This window comes from Prenolepis imparis, unplaced genomic scaffold (genome assembly GCF_030444845.1).
Source record: "Prenolepis imparis isolate NDT839.2.m4 unplaced genomic scaffold, iyPreImpa1.0 SCAF_5, whole genome shotgun sequence".
Lineage (NCBI taxonomy): Eukaryota > Metazoa > Arthropoda > Insecta > Hymenoptera > Formicidae > Prenolepis > Prenolepis imparis.
Genome location: NW_028141163.1, coordinates 219,821 through 234,771, shown reverse-complemented (window position 1 = coordinate 234,771; position 14,951 = coordinate 219,821). Strand labels below are relative to the sequence as shown.

At 36.1% G+C, this 14,951-nt stretch overlaps 1 protein-coding gene across 20 annotated transcripts in view; it reads right to left on the bottom strand.

Annotated features, from left to right (window-relative positions):
• Rdgb (retinal degeneration B) overlaps positions 1-14,951 on the bottom strand; it is a 40,136-nt gene that overhangs the window by 4,857 nt on the left and 20,328 nt on the right. For 9 of the 20 annotated variants that reach the window (XM_083038870.1, XM_083038866.1, XM_083038874.1 and 6 more), the window contains 19 exons: positions 14,540-14,785; positions 13,693-14,029; positions 13,249-13,388; positions 13,010-13,127; positions 11,406-11,850; positions 10,783-10,946; positions 10,058-10,087; positions 9,337-9,441; positions 8,972-9,157; positions 8,608-8,770; positions 8,118-8,525; positions 7,641-7,924; positions 7,419-7,568; positions 6,979-7,241; positions 6,727-6,835; positions 6,409-6,565; positions 5,947-6,096; positions 5,630-5,810; positions 5,139-5,413 (listed from right to left, as the gene is read on the bottom strand). In XM_083038870.1, the coding sequence (XP_082894996.1) occupies positions 5,139-5,413; positions 5,630-5,810; positions 5,947-6,096; positions 6,409-6,565; positions 6,727-6,835; positions 6,979-7,241; positions 7,419-7,568; positions 7,641-7,924; positions 8,118-8,525; positions 8,608-8,770; positions 8,972-9,157; positions 9,337-9,441; positions 10,058-10,087; positions 10,783-10,946; positions 11,406-11,850; positions 13,010-13,127; positions 13,249-13,388; positions 13,693-14,029; positions 14,540-14,617 (3,743 nt within the window). In that variant the 5' untranslated portion in view covers positions 14,618-14,785. Of the gene's footprint in view, positions 1-1,605; positions 1,680-2,978; positions 3,243-3,272; positions 4,115-5,138; positions 5,414-5,629; positions 5,811-5,946; positions 6,097-6,408; positions 6,566-6,726; positions 6,836-6,978; positions 7,242-7,418; positions 7,569-7,640; positions 7,925-8,117; positions 8,526-8,607; positions 8,771-8,971; positions 9,158-9,336; positions 9,442-10,057; positions 10,088-10,782; positions 10,947-11,405; positions 11,851-13,009; positions 13,128-13,248; positions 13,389-13,692; positions 14,030-14,539; positions 14,786-14,951 lie in introns of those variants that run through there. The other 11 variants (XR_014425407.1, XR_014425405.1, XR_014425408.1 and 8 more) reach the window with 11 other exon arrangements.

Below are 14,951 nucleotides of genomic sequence, written 5' to 3'. Positions count from 1 at the left end.
CATCGAAGATTATACCTTTCAATCTTTTCAAATCGATTGTTTGAATAATTAAACCCAGAATAAATACAAGATAATATGGAATAGAGATTGATCGAAAGTAGAATTTATTTAAATATATTTAGGCTCCTTTTTGATTCTCGCTATTCGACATATTTATTGAAATGTTATCTGAAAATTCGATGAAGAGCACTCCATCCTTTTCATATATTTTGCCGCATCCCGTAAAAGTAAAGAATAGTGCGCTTCGCATTGAAGTTTAACTCGCTTGCGAGTAAAGTGGACATAGATCGCCATTGAAAGCGGATGAATGAGAACGGCACAATGGGGAAAGCGGTGGTGTTTTACATTTGTACTGCTGGAAAGCGTGACGTGTAACATCCGAAGCGTTAATGGATAATGAATCAGATGTAGCGGAAGACACCTGTCCGCCCTATGGATGACAGCGAAACGATTGTTTAATCTGTGAATCATTGTCATTGAAAATGACAAGGGGGAGGTAAAAGGGAGAAGAGATCGTGGCACTATTAACCCCTTACCAGTGTCTGACGCCTATATGCGCAAAAATTTTAGTGACCACCAGTGTGTCCGACGCTTATAAGCGTCATCATAAAAAAATTCGATAAAGACCAATTTCAAACATTGCGATTGATAACCAATAATATAATATAGTTGATATTATAAAAGAAGGAATGATATTTCAGAATATGCTTATATGTTATCAATAGAAAATAAAAAATAAGCCAAATACATGACCATAAATGGATGTCTATATGAATGATCACTTATGAGAATGCAGTCCGTGCGTAACCACCTAGCGGCGCACGAAGAAAACTGAGAGCATACACAAACGCACACGAATTCTATGGAAAATGACGTTATGTAATATGAAAAACAAGTTTCATTCCAATCAAAATATTTTCAAACTTTGCGGCATCCATGTTGGATCCGCCATCTTTAATTCGATAATTTTGATATGAAATTTGGATTCAGCGACCCCCAAGGAATATTTTTTATAAAAATTGAAAAAAATTTTTGTCAACACACTTACGGCACAAAAACATTTTTTTCTGTACACTGTTAAAGGGTTAAAGCATTCAACTAAGCGAGACGCGCGTCTGAACTCTGTCGAAGCTCACTCTTATAGTTAGAGTTATTTAATCCTAAATTAAGCTCTGGCAGACGCCTCTAATTCTGTAAAACAAAAAAAGTTTATACAATTTTACAGATTTTATATCGTAGAATGTAATAAAAAATTATTTTATGCAGATTTATTTGGAATCGCACGGAATTGCAGAATTTCTCGACATCTGGAATAATTTACTGGAAGAAGATTTAGCTTAGTATAATCGATGCGTGATAAAACACGTTCGACTCTTTGCGATACATTCGTGCTTGCTGCCAGTATTACGAAGAGAATCATAAGAAGATGTAGGAGCGAAAAGAGCGATTTTTCTTCTCGTATAGGAGAGAAAAGAGCGAGGCAACTGTGGGGCGAATCGATTAATTCACGCGGAATTAATTCTAATGAATTGATCGATCAATTTCTACAAAGCGCGTCTTAAGAAAAGCCTTAACAAAGAGAATTGGGCCTAGAATCAATCTTACATTTTCGGTATATAATCCTTGATACTGCTTTCTCTCATTAACATACGCTATCGTTCGTCCCGCGATATCGCCACCTACGAAATGCAATGCTGATGAACGAACCCAGAATCGCTCGGAGCGACGAGATTTGTTGATAGCGCACGCGTATATATATATATATATATATATATATATATATATATATATATATAATACATTAAATACATTAAATACATATATACATATATATATATATATATATATATATGTATTTAATGTATTAAATGATATATAATGGGCACACAGTGCAGTGAATGCATGAATCATGAAATCGGGGGATGAAAAGGGTTTGCCAGTGTTTTCGCTTTTAAATGGAGATCCCACGGCACGTATGTATGCGCGTGAGTTCTCGAAATTTGAACATTCACATGTAATGTAATAATCGTGCATGGTGTATACATCTTTTGTAAATCTATATGGCATCCTTATTCGTGCTGCTGTACGGTCCTTTTACGGACAAGCAACGATCTTCAGCCTGATCTACCACCAAAGAAATCATTTATCCCCGAGATCATTTCATTATCTCTTTCTTTTTGTTTAATTAATTCTATTATTTCTATTCATTTCACGCGTGCACGCTTGATTGACTCGTAAATTTTGCAATATACCTACATTTTGCAATGATTAAAATTTTTTATAAATGTTCTTCAAAAAAAGTAATTATTAATTATACATGTAGCAACAATGATTCTTTGATCAATTTGAAAAAATTGTTTCACAACTTGTATAATTTTTTATCATAAAATATATAAAAATTTCAATTTTATTAATTTCTAAAGTCTTAGTAGTCAATTTTTAAATTATGTTTTTTAAATGATACAGCAAGGGAGAGAAAGTTGTAAATTCTAATATATTTTTAAAATGTCATAAATTATACTTGTGTATTTTAATTCATTCTTTCAATTACTTTAAAAATGCCGATTGATATTACATCATAATTAAAATATTACTCACGTACGGATCACATTAATGAAACTACATCAAATATAATCAAGCAAATATATTCGATTAAAGTGATCATAAATTTAAAGGTAAATTAAAATCTATTTAAAATTTAATTTATTTTAAATCATAAATTGAAAATATAAATTAAACAAATATAAATGTAAAATAGCATTAATTATTGCATTAAAATTAAATTATGCATTATCTTCCGAGCATAAAAGTTGTGAACCTCGACGCTCTATCGTTCCAATTTAAATAAAGATTCAAATATCACAATTTTCACTGTGTAGAAAGATATGAAACGATCTAGGTGGTGGATCTAGCATTATTTTATAACATAAAACACTCATCTAACAAGTTTCAGGCGGAAACGTGAGACGACGGTTTACCTTCGTCGTTAAAGCGAGACCGGTTCGTTTCGGGAAGGTAACGAAAACGATTTCTCTATTTCCCGGGCATATCTATAGAGAGGCGGTCATAGAGCAGTCATATTAGCCACAAATCCTGGACATGTATGTACTAGCCGATAGATACAAACAATAAGTTCGAGCGTAGGATTACGACAACAGTCGCTTTCGCCGAGTGAGAGATAGAGAGACAGAGTGCGATATTTAACTACGCTGACAACGCGACATATCCCTCATAGCAGGTACCTGCAATCAAGAGACTGGTCAGGGAAATTCGGTCGTTGGTGTCTTTGTTTTAACTGATTAGAACAGCGTAGGAACGGTGCAGCGCGCGTTAATGGCAGAAAGATTTTTTTTTTTTAAAAGGAAACAAAAGTGGCATAATTAATAATAATAATAATAATAATCTTAATTATGTGTGATAGACGTTGATTAGAAATATTAATCTAACAATAAAAGTTGTTAATTACGATGATATATAAATTTCACACAATTGAGAGAGATATTTCTATATAATTTAATTATCTTTTTCATTTCTTATATATCTATCTATAAACACGTGTTACTTATCTACACAATCTTAAATAAATTTCGCTCGTGTTGATTCTTCTGTAATAATAAATCACGAGGTGTGCTCTCTCGAGAGAAATAATAGGAAAGAAAATAGAAACAATTTTTAAATGGTAAGAAAAATGCAGAAATGGAGAAACTATCGCATTCATTTTTTTATATAATCCTTCTACCAATAAGATCGTGCTGTGAAAGATGGGGGAGAAGCGGAGTATGTAGACGCTGATTTCTGCTTTTTTAATTAAATTTACAAATTTAAGCAAAATATTTACTTGAGCAAACGACATGTGATATTCGTTTAATCGACTGTCGACTTGAAAATTAGAGAATGATTGATATGACGATAGCTATAATCATATGCCATTTAAGTGGAAACTCGAATCGGCGCCTACGGTGAAGAGTAAGAGCAGTAGACGGTTGTAGATAGTTACCAATGTGAGTAAATAAATTGTACGTAGATTATAGGCGTGTGTTAGATGTGAGTAAGGTAGATTTTCCGCTTTAAGTAGACGCTGTTGCGCGCCGGGGAGTTCACCGCTGTGTCGTTACTGGAACATAGCCGGTGCTCGTTTTCACACACACATACACACATACAGGACACACACGCACGCACGCACGCACCCATTTGTCAGTTGCGTGACAAAATTCAGTGCGCGGACGCCACCCAGGATGTCGTTTCTCTACCCTTTCTTGACTGACTGCGACAAGTGAAGAAAGATATAAAAAAAAGGACGCCAAGCGAAGCTACACTGAATGCTAAAAAAATCTGACGTCATTTTTACGTTACATCTATTTTTCTTTAATAAGTATTAAACAAATTTCAATTGACGTAAGGATCCTTTAAGGATCTTCCGGAAAATCGACGGAATTAAAGATTATAACGAGTGTTCATCAGACAGCTTCTCACGAATTTTCACGAACAATTGTTAAACTGATAATTCGTAGGATATTTTTTAACAGAGATCGATTTAACGACTGCTGACACAAATAAAGCGGCTCTCGAAAGCAACGTCCAGCAAGAAAGGGTTGAGAGAATAAACCGCTTTCACGCGTCGACATCTTTTTCGTGTAGCTCCCAAAGTCAGTTGCATTCCCTTCTCGGCAATATCGTTTTTTAATTTAGTTTATAAAATTTTGCCTCTGTATGCTTACTCGTATACTTTTATATTGTATAGTATTCTATTATCTCTCTCTCTCTTTCTAATTATTATAAAATTACTATATAATAAAATAATTTTTTTTTTGAAACAAGCAAATCGTATCCTACTCGCAAATATATGACATTGCAAAAGTGAAAAACTTTCCTGTATTTATAACGCTAAGAAAAAAATTATAATAAAAAATTAGAGATAGAAAATAATATAAATAAAAGCAAAATTAATATTTTTAACCGAGAAAATTTAATAATCATGACTATGCAACTGACTTTAGTAAATGCACGATGTTTTCGACGTAACGAAACAATAGCAATAAAATCCGACGAGAAGATATTTAATTCTTTTTGACGAAGCGTGGAAGATCTCTCTTTCTTATCACAAAATTGTCGGAATGCATCATTTACGGCAAACTCACCTCCGTCGCCGCAAGGAAGTATTCTGTCCCGGCAAGCCAAACTGACCTCTGGGGATCACCATGCGCGCGTTACCCTGAGCGGGACGTGAACCTCCGTGCGCTTGCAGCGTGCTCAGATGGGCGGCATAGCCATCGTACAGTATTGTCGCCAGAGTGTGATGCTTTTTGGACGCTTTGCCGATGATGAAGATCTGGCTCGGTTTGAGGTTTATCGCCGTGTACACGCTAATGTCCTTTTCGCTGCCGTACGCCTGATGAATTATCATTCCGTGCTCCTGTCAATCACGTCCAGTTAATCACAAATACAGTCGCGCGAAGATTGAAGAAATATCGGGATCAAAAATTGTAAGAATTGTTTGTAAATCTCGATATCTCTCGAGAAATTGTTTATAAAGTTATGAAATTATTCTCGCCGATCGAGAGAATTGTGTGATCAATCATGAATACTTCATTATTTACTTCTATTGTCGGTGTTTGCTATTATCACGAACCTTTACAAGCTTATTCAAATAGGCGGCTTTATGGGCGAGCGGATCTCTCGACAGGCCGTCGGCGAACGAGACGAGACCGTGAGGAAAGTTATGCTGCGACAGCCAGGAAACTACCGTCTGCTGTTGCATGTCAGGTCTCGCAGTAATATAAATGATGAGGTAACCTAGTTCCTGCCAATGCCTATTACAAGTATTCACGGAAAAGAGTATTAACAGAACAGAACTTTGTGTCTAAACAACATTCGTTTATATATATTTTTTTTCGAGATAGAAAATTACAAATTTAACGAAAAATGTATATCTTTGGGATACGTCACCTCACAACATCGACGGCACCAGCCCAAACTTTCGGGTCTTTGCCGCTCACTGACCTGCTGGCGGCGAAAGAACCATCTATGCTAAAAACCACGCACTCGGTTCTCGGCGGTATCACAGCGACGAAAAAATCTACAGACGTGTGATCTCCCCTGCGAACGCGTATTAGTTTAGAGAGAGATTGAAAGAATTTACATTTTTCATAAAAAAAATATAAATTAGACAAAATTTACATATTAATTTATATTATATTCATCCTTGTTCTTACATCTCACATTCATTGATCTTCACATTTCACACCTTCATCCATACTTAAACTTTCATTCATAGAATATTAATTTCAATTATTTATTAAAATCTTTATCTATGTTACGTTATTATATATACATATATATATGTATGTTAATGTTTCTCGTTGATTTGGATTAATATCTATTTAAAATTTCAAAAAGAAAATACATTACCTTACAACCATCTTAACTGGATAGAGCCCATAGCCTAGTGCTTTGTCATCTGGTATTTTGTAAATTATCCTACCATTTTTGTCAGTTACCTCGGTGGAGAGGTACGTCCACTCACCTGCCGGTGCGTCTTTCATAATGTGAATATCCACTTTTTCACCTATAACAGAATGTGAAATGTTTCATTTTTGTCTTATTTGTAGCATTGCAGTTTTAGCGATTAAAATATAAAAATCAGTTACTAAAACTATATAATATTATCAACATATATATAAATCATTAGCAAGCTTGATTTTCTTAATTTTCTAATTTTATTTATACCTGTTAAAGTTATCATATCAATAGGACTGTACATGAACCTAGCGATTATTATTTGTGGTGCACCTTCCCTTACAATGACATCATTCGCTCTGTGATTGGCAGCAACATTCTGAAATGTATCGTTGTAATTATAAAAAATACAGCAAAGAGAGAACCAATTAATATAACAAACAAATATATATATATATATATATATATATATATAGTGCAAAAGTTCTAATTAAACCTAAATTGCGATTATGATGAATGAACCTTAAGTTTAACGGAGGTACGCTTTTTATTCCATTTCTCTCTGGGTTGACCTGGACGGAAGCTAGCGAGATCCTTCTCCTCGTTACTGAGCAGCGACAAATCAAGTCTGCCCAATTGCCTCAGAATAAACGCGATTACGTCCGAAGATTCCCAATAACTGGCGTGGAAGAGATGTGGCAAGGCATTTGTAGGAAAATTAGCGAGACCCTCTGGACAGTAGAGAGCGTAATCTAATCTCTTAGTGCCCCACCACTTTTGCGTCACTGAAACAAGGTAATAAAAGTGTTTTAGACAATTTCAACATGTTAACAAGATCAATGCGCTTGCTTAGAAACTGCTGCGATTTTAAATTTTTAGATTTCAAGTTTCTATAGACAAGTATCTGCTATTAATAGTAGATGTTGAAAGTAAATATAGTAATGCGACAATTTTTTACTTACGGGCAGACACCGCTTGTAAAGGAATATTATCGATAATGCCCGACATTGTACTTTGAATCGATATATCGGATAGTCTTCTTAAATGCATTTGAATATTAGGAATGTTGAGACCGTCAGCGAACAGCTGCGGGTTTGTCTGGATAGTCTCCACTGAAATCAAATTTACAAAAGATTTGAGTTTTGTTTCTTATAATTTAATTTATAATCCTAATATCCACTTACGTAAGTGATAAGGCTGACCGTTGCCAAGCGGATACTTTTGATATCGAGCGATATTGACTGGCGGTATCAGCGAGAACCTCGCCGAGATTATAGATTCCAATCTCGCGGCCACGGGATCCGTGGGATGAAACAGATTGTACACTTGATTGACCAACGGCCTGGGTATGAAGCTGTTTCTGTCAGTGGACGCGGTCTTCCTGTAGGCGAGAACCAGCGCGAGCGGACTGCCAAACGTAAAGAAGTCACCTACCTCGAAGTCTAGTTTGTTGTGGTGCGGGTTGTCGCTGCAAATAAATGCGCCTTAATTAACACTTTCGTAGTCATGGATGCTAATTCTACGTTGCCTACGTTCCCTTCATTATGTCAAAGGCTTCAAATATTTTGACGTTGAATCGTTGAAAAATATATAATTTCTTTCCTGTTTTGTCTTTTTAGCGTTATTCAAAAAAGAAATTTATCGTTGACATAGTCGCTCACCCCGTGCCGGAAGACCTTCTTCTAGGAGATGGCGCGGAGAGATGCTTGGCGTCTTCGGTATTACCGCCACTGTCGTTGCCCTGCTGCTGGCCGCTACCACCCTCCAGGATGCTGTTCTCGCTACTGTGCCTCGAGTGCTGCGTCGCTCTGCTCAGGGCATCGTAGGCCAGAATCGAGCCTACCGAGTCGCTCACGAAGCAAATCTGCCCGGTGAAGCCTTTACCCTCCTCGCTCTTGACGAAATCATGGTACACCTGATTGGCAGCTAGCACTACGCGCGATAATGCGTCCTGATAGTCGGAACTCGCACTCGCCAGCAACGGAATCGCGCCGATCGGGATAGTATCGTGTGTAACTTGCGGCGTGTCCATGCACGATGGCGACACGTCAAAGCTGTACGGACTCAGACTGTACAACCAAATTATTATAGTTACATTATGATAATTTTGATCATTGGTTCTAATAGACATTCAAATGCGGTATATATTACCTGGATAAAATTCCAAGACCTTCGGTACAAATGGAAGAACAAGCGACGAATTTGATTGATACGTGTCCGACCATGCTGGGATAATGCTGTCTCATTACGGATTCGAAAGCTCCGCGGAATGTTGTTATGTCTGACTTCTTCGCGGTTAGATCGACATTCGCGTCTGGAATACAGAAGTGATTTTATATACGTATATATGTATAAGTTTTATACCACCAATCGTTTATATAAAATAAAAAGTAAATAAAATAAAGAATCTAGAAAAATATATACAAATTATATTTAGAGATTTTAACTATTAAATCTAAATAGAAAATAAATTTTCATATATTTATACTAAAATAAAAAAAAGTATATTATTTACCCAAAACACTGCCACCGTGTATCACGATGATTAGAACGGTAATTTTGCACGGTTGATGCGTAGGAGAATGTTGAGGGGATGTTGGACACGACACGTCGATACTGGCCGACGTACGGATCTGCAGTCTCTTACTATTTCTCTCGCTGGCGACGCGTTGCAGATACGACGGTGAAAATATTGTGTCTTCTGCAAAATATGAAACAATGTAAAACTTCAGTCGCTATATACATATATTAAACGCCATATATAAGAATAGATAATAATATAGTTGGAAAAAGAAAAAAAACATTCCATCATTATCCACGAAAAAAATTCAATAATAATAATTAGAAATTATACCACAAAGATTTATTTAATATACTAACCTTGCTCGTTTGCCGCAGACGGTGTTCGCGCAATCGTGTCATCCCCTTCTGCTAGAAGATCCAAAGAACTCCATTTAGCTAATGAGGAGCTATCTTCAAAGTCCTCTGTATAATCAGAAACGTTAACGCTGCTTATGCAATGCGTCTCTCCGATTAATCGCGAAACAGGACTATTTTGTAATAAAATATGGATTAATAATAATATTCAACAATCTACTCGATGCGATATTTTAAAGAGCATGGTGTCTATATTAGAAAAATAATAATTTTATAATATAAATTCAAAATCCAATAAAATATAAATTTTACGGTACAAATCCAATTTTAATTGAGATAAAAATTATTCGAATTCTAGATTATATAGAAGTCGTATATGTTATTCTATTTGATGCACTATATAAAACTCTATCTAATGTATATGCAAAATGAATCGATTTGTTAGCCGCTAGATTAATTTTTTTCACTACGTAAAGTAGCCATGCTGCCACATGCCATATGTGCGAATCTTTCGCGAATTCTTATTGTTCTAATTACATGCTCGATTCTAATTGTTCATCGAAGGATGCAAATTTTAATATATGCGCCAAACAACCCGTCGCATTGTCTACGTTTTTCGTATTTTAAGATCATTCTTTCGGCAGATATCCTCAATATATGTATAGAGTGACGTCCTTTCGCAATTTATCTCGCGCATACTACTTAATCACTCTACGTGTCCTACCTTTGCGTATAACAGGTATAACGAACCCAGCTGCGGTATGGGATGCGACATAAAAAACAAAGAGGATAACACATAAAAACGCAGCACATGCTGTCCTATATAGCTTCAGTTATCTATATATGCATTATTTCGCAAAACACACTTCTTTCGTATGAATTATTAACAAGTATTCGTATCATCATATAGTCGAGATCTATTGATATCGTCAAATATAAATTATAAAAATTTTCTAAATATAAAAGAATTATTTATTATACCTCAGTACACGAAATGTAATTTATAAAAAAATGTCTTCAAATGATAAACTATTTCATATATGTATATTTACAATCAATATTTTTCCTTGTAAAAATTTATTATTTAAACTTATTAATTATTATTAGATCATTATTTATTTTCCACGTTAAATAACGTTTTGTAGTATATTGCAAGATATATCGATGTCTGATATTCAAATATTGTTATATCCGATAGATTTAAAATATAACCGGGGTGTGTATAAACTTAAGATCTCTTAAATAATATCTCTCTTGTTCGTATCATTTCAGAATTTGTATCAATGTATCGTAAAACCCGTTACAATGGAAAGCAGTGTGCCGCGGAAACATTATCTAGCTATCATTCATTTGATGATGAATCGTGTGTCAAACGCTTCTCTCTCTCTCTAGATTTCTAGATTATCACAGGCGCATGCTACGCGTGCGCGCGTGAAATAATAGTTTTACCTTGACAATCGAAGAACTCGTCGTCGCTACCGGATTCGGATTCCCTCACGATGCTCTCCATCCTCCAGTTCGCGATTTGGATGTCAAAGTTCTTGTTTGAGCTCGGCGAGTGCAAGTGCACGTTGCTCTTTCTCCACTCCTTCTTCGCATCGCTGATCGCGGTTCTGCAACGTAGCTCGCTTAATTAATTTCGGCCTAATTTGTAATTTTAATAATATATACAAACTACGATACTATACATCCGCGTTAATGGCAAATAATAATCGTGCATGTCCCTGTGTTATCACCAAAAATATACTCCTTTGTTGCTGCAATTGAGCTGCTTGCCGCAAACAAATAATATCAGAAGTTGGTGCATTCTGACAATTATATCTTATCATATCGAAAGAACAATAAAAATCCGACGATTATAGTATACTTGATATATAAAATAATCAGTATCGTGTATCAACGCACAAATTTTAAGATCGCACGTAATAAATGTCTTATTAGTCGATAAAGGCAAAAAAATATTATAAAGACATAATTAATAAGTAGACTTACATCAAGAAACGAAATGTTGATACAACCGTCATTTTATCGTAAGACAAATGCGCGAGATTGATCGCGAGTAATAATCTTACTTGATCTCGTTGACGTCGACCGGCGAGTCTTCGGGACTGATTTCGCCCTCGGAGCTGGCCGCCGTGTTAATGATGGGAATGTCGGACGGCTTCCTGATGGACAGCGGACTCTGCGTCTCCTCCTTTTCGATGCTGCCCAGGGTGGCCGCCAACGTCTTGGCGACATCCGAATTCGGGGACGACATCGCTGCGTTTGCCGTCACCGGGGTCGCCGGAGTCGTCGCCGTCGTTGTCGTTGTTATCGTCGTCGTCGCCGTCGTCCTCGTCTCGCGATTCTCGTTCTCCACGAGCTCCTCGTCCGTCGATTCGCCGAGCCCCATCTTGCGCTGCAACGCCAGCTGCGTCTGCCGTTCGATCTCCCTGATGTCCCCCATCGTCAGACCGTTCCACTCGTCCTGCCAGGCCCAGGCCTGTCTGTGCGCCCGCACCATCGTCTTCCGCAGAGCTGGAACCGACCTTAATACGTCTCACGCACGGCCGCATGGATGCGCCGGGTTAAAATTAACCCTTTCGATCACGACCTGTGTTGCGGGGAAAAAGTTTCCAGCGGCAACGTTCGGTGCGCGTAAAACTGAGAGTAATAGCGAATCGATAATAATAATAATAATAATAATAATCCGTCTTTAATTATGCTAATTCGAAAGTGAATCGTTCAATCAGTTTCAGTCGACAGACTGGCAACCTTTGTCGATAGATCTAAAATCTAAATTACTTAATTAAAGCATGTGTCACGATTCAAAAAAATTAGAAATACGGAAAATCAAGAGTAAAATTGCAGCTCTAATAACACTGAATTATCTTTCAACGAATATATTTAAACGATAGTTTATTTGGCTTTCAGTTTAAAGTAAAATTTAAAGATTCTTTAACAGAGTCATGATCGAAAGATTTAATCCCTTTAGTTGCCGGACTCTTTACGTGACAAAGATCAAGTTAAATTTGCTAAACTTAATGCAACATTATTCATAAAAAGCGAAAAAATATGAATCAATGCATAAATTACAATATACAGAATGTATCAGAGAGCGTGCATTTTTTTTTAGCAAATTATGACATAACATTATGCTTCATAATTTTTCTCTTTGTAATATTAAATATTCAATAATTATACACATAAAATTGAAATCAAGATTTGATTATAATCCTCAAAATTAATTAAAAAATAATATTATCGTACACAATGCTACACAATGATGCTTCAATATTGCATAAAATAAAATTCTTTTTAATTAATATATAATTTTTCGATACGCAAAATGCACGATTTGTGAAACACTTTATATACACATTAAACGAGATTGTAAATCATTAGTATTACAAAGAAAAATAAGTACTTATTTTGGCAAAACTAAAGTTTTCTTCAATTTTTTCTTTTTTTTTTTTATTAGAAAGGAAAGAGAACATGCGATAACTTTAAAAATATTCACCAAAAAAATTATTTCTTTAGAAAATAGTCCTTTCTAAAATGTATTAAAGAGAGAGAAAGATTTAACTCCTCCGCCTTACAGGAGATATTAATTGTGTTAAAATGTAATTAAATTTTATATCGTCCGGCATCTAAAGGGCAAGAAAGGGCAGAGAGGTGAGCATATTACGGTACTAACCTACGTCGTGTATGAACTTTTCTAATTTCGTTTGCATGCCCCAATAACGGAACTCTACTCGGCATAGCTTGTATGCGCACATTAGTGACTTGTTCGACGGCGTTGGCTGTTGCTTTCCCTAAACGGCCAGAAAATCGCTAATGTATCAACGGTGAGACTACTTAAGCGAAGAAAGGTGTAAAGTTTCGGAGAAAATCAAAGAAAGAGAGAGAGATAAGAAAGAAAAGGGAGATTTATACTTCCACATCGGCCCAATAATCTTCCAGCCACGTGTCCTCCAGCGGGCCTCTTCCTGTCTTTTCCGACACGTACAATTTAGGATCCTCTTCCTTCACATAATCGGCTCCGTAAGGCTGATCCTTGACGATGTCGATCACATCTTATCAGAACAAAACGGCCAAGTTACTCGAGATAAGAATGATAAAATTGAGTCATCATATAATTTTGTTAAGAGACGACGTTAAATATTTATCTATAATGATGATGGAAAACCATAGACACTAAAAGTTTATCGATAAATAAGACACAAGTAATAATTCATCCAAGATAATGATCCAAAAATTTGACAAACACAATTGTCATTAAATAAAAATATTGTAAATATACACTCCTTTTTTAGGTTCAGATTTTAGATGTAAAATTAATTGACGACGTTGATCGATCAAATTTAATCTCCTCTTTACCCACGATCCTGTTCCTGTAATCACTGCCGCTGAGATTGAAAACGTTCTCCTGGTGGCCATTGTCCGGGAAGTAGTAGGTCTCTATCTCGACGGAGAACTTCTCCACGAAGGGACACGTGTAGCGGGTCTTGGTGTACGGATAGGCGTTCCATGCCTCTTCCTTGGCGATTAGCGCCGACTTGGGTAGCAGACTCTTGAACCAGCCCGGCAGGTGACTACCCACATGGTAGATCTTGTGCGTGTATTGGCCGGCACCGCCTGGACCGTTGTTGTATGGCTCATTCTCGATTATCTCCACGCCGCTGCCGGCACCTTTGCTCTCTTCCCGCGATTTTTTCTGCGCGAGTTATATCGATCACTTGAGGAGATACATCCGCTCGCCCTCTCGGCCGCGCAAAAAAAAATCTTTATGCTTATCTTTATCAGCGAAAAAAAAACAACCCTTCCTTTGCACGCTAAGAAAAACGCGAGTGGAGGAAAATAAACGTACAGAGTATAATTGCAAAATTAAATTATAATGTTTACATTATTGAGAAGATGATGTGTGAGATAAAAGAACGCGTTACAGAACAATCTATCGATACAGTTAATGTCTAATTCTGTTCTATATGTTTCTTTCTCGTTATCCTAAATTAATGCCGTTTTGCACAGAAAAATGTTGTAAAAGAAAAAAAAATTATAAGTTTAAAGAGAATCCTTAGCGATTTTTTTCGTTTATTTATTTATCCGAATAATTTTGCTAGATTTGTAAAAAATATAAATATAAGTGAATCCTGTAAATTGATTAAATTCTAAATTTTATGAAAGAAAACAAATCACCGCAAAACTAATTAATCGTAATAATTACCGCTATCATGTACAGCTGAGCGATTCGATACTCCTCTACCGTAAGAGGTAGCGGTATACGATACTCCTTGATCAACATTTTATCGAAGCCTGTCCTGTATCACCCGTGCATCTTCGCAAAGTGCATCTCCCCTTCAAGGATACCGGACGCCGAAGTCGTGTTCGACGTCTTCGCGACATCTCCAGAGATTTTTCTCGACGGGAATCGCAAATGATATCTCCATTTTATGTCAGTAGGTGAAATTTTCTGTAATAATAAGAAAATATCTTTTCAATATTACAATTTATAAATTTAAAATATTAAAGTTATACGATTGCTAATATAAGATAATAGTCTGACTTTTCGCTCTTTTCTTAACAAACAACGATTTTAACAAAATTTTAACAATAGCGACAACATTCAGAAAAAAGCG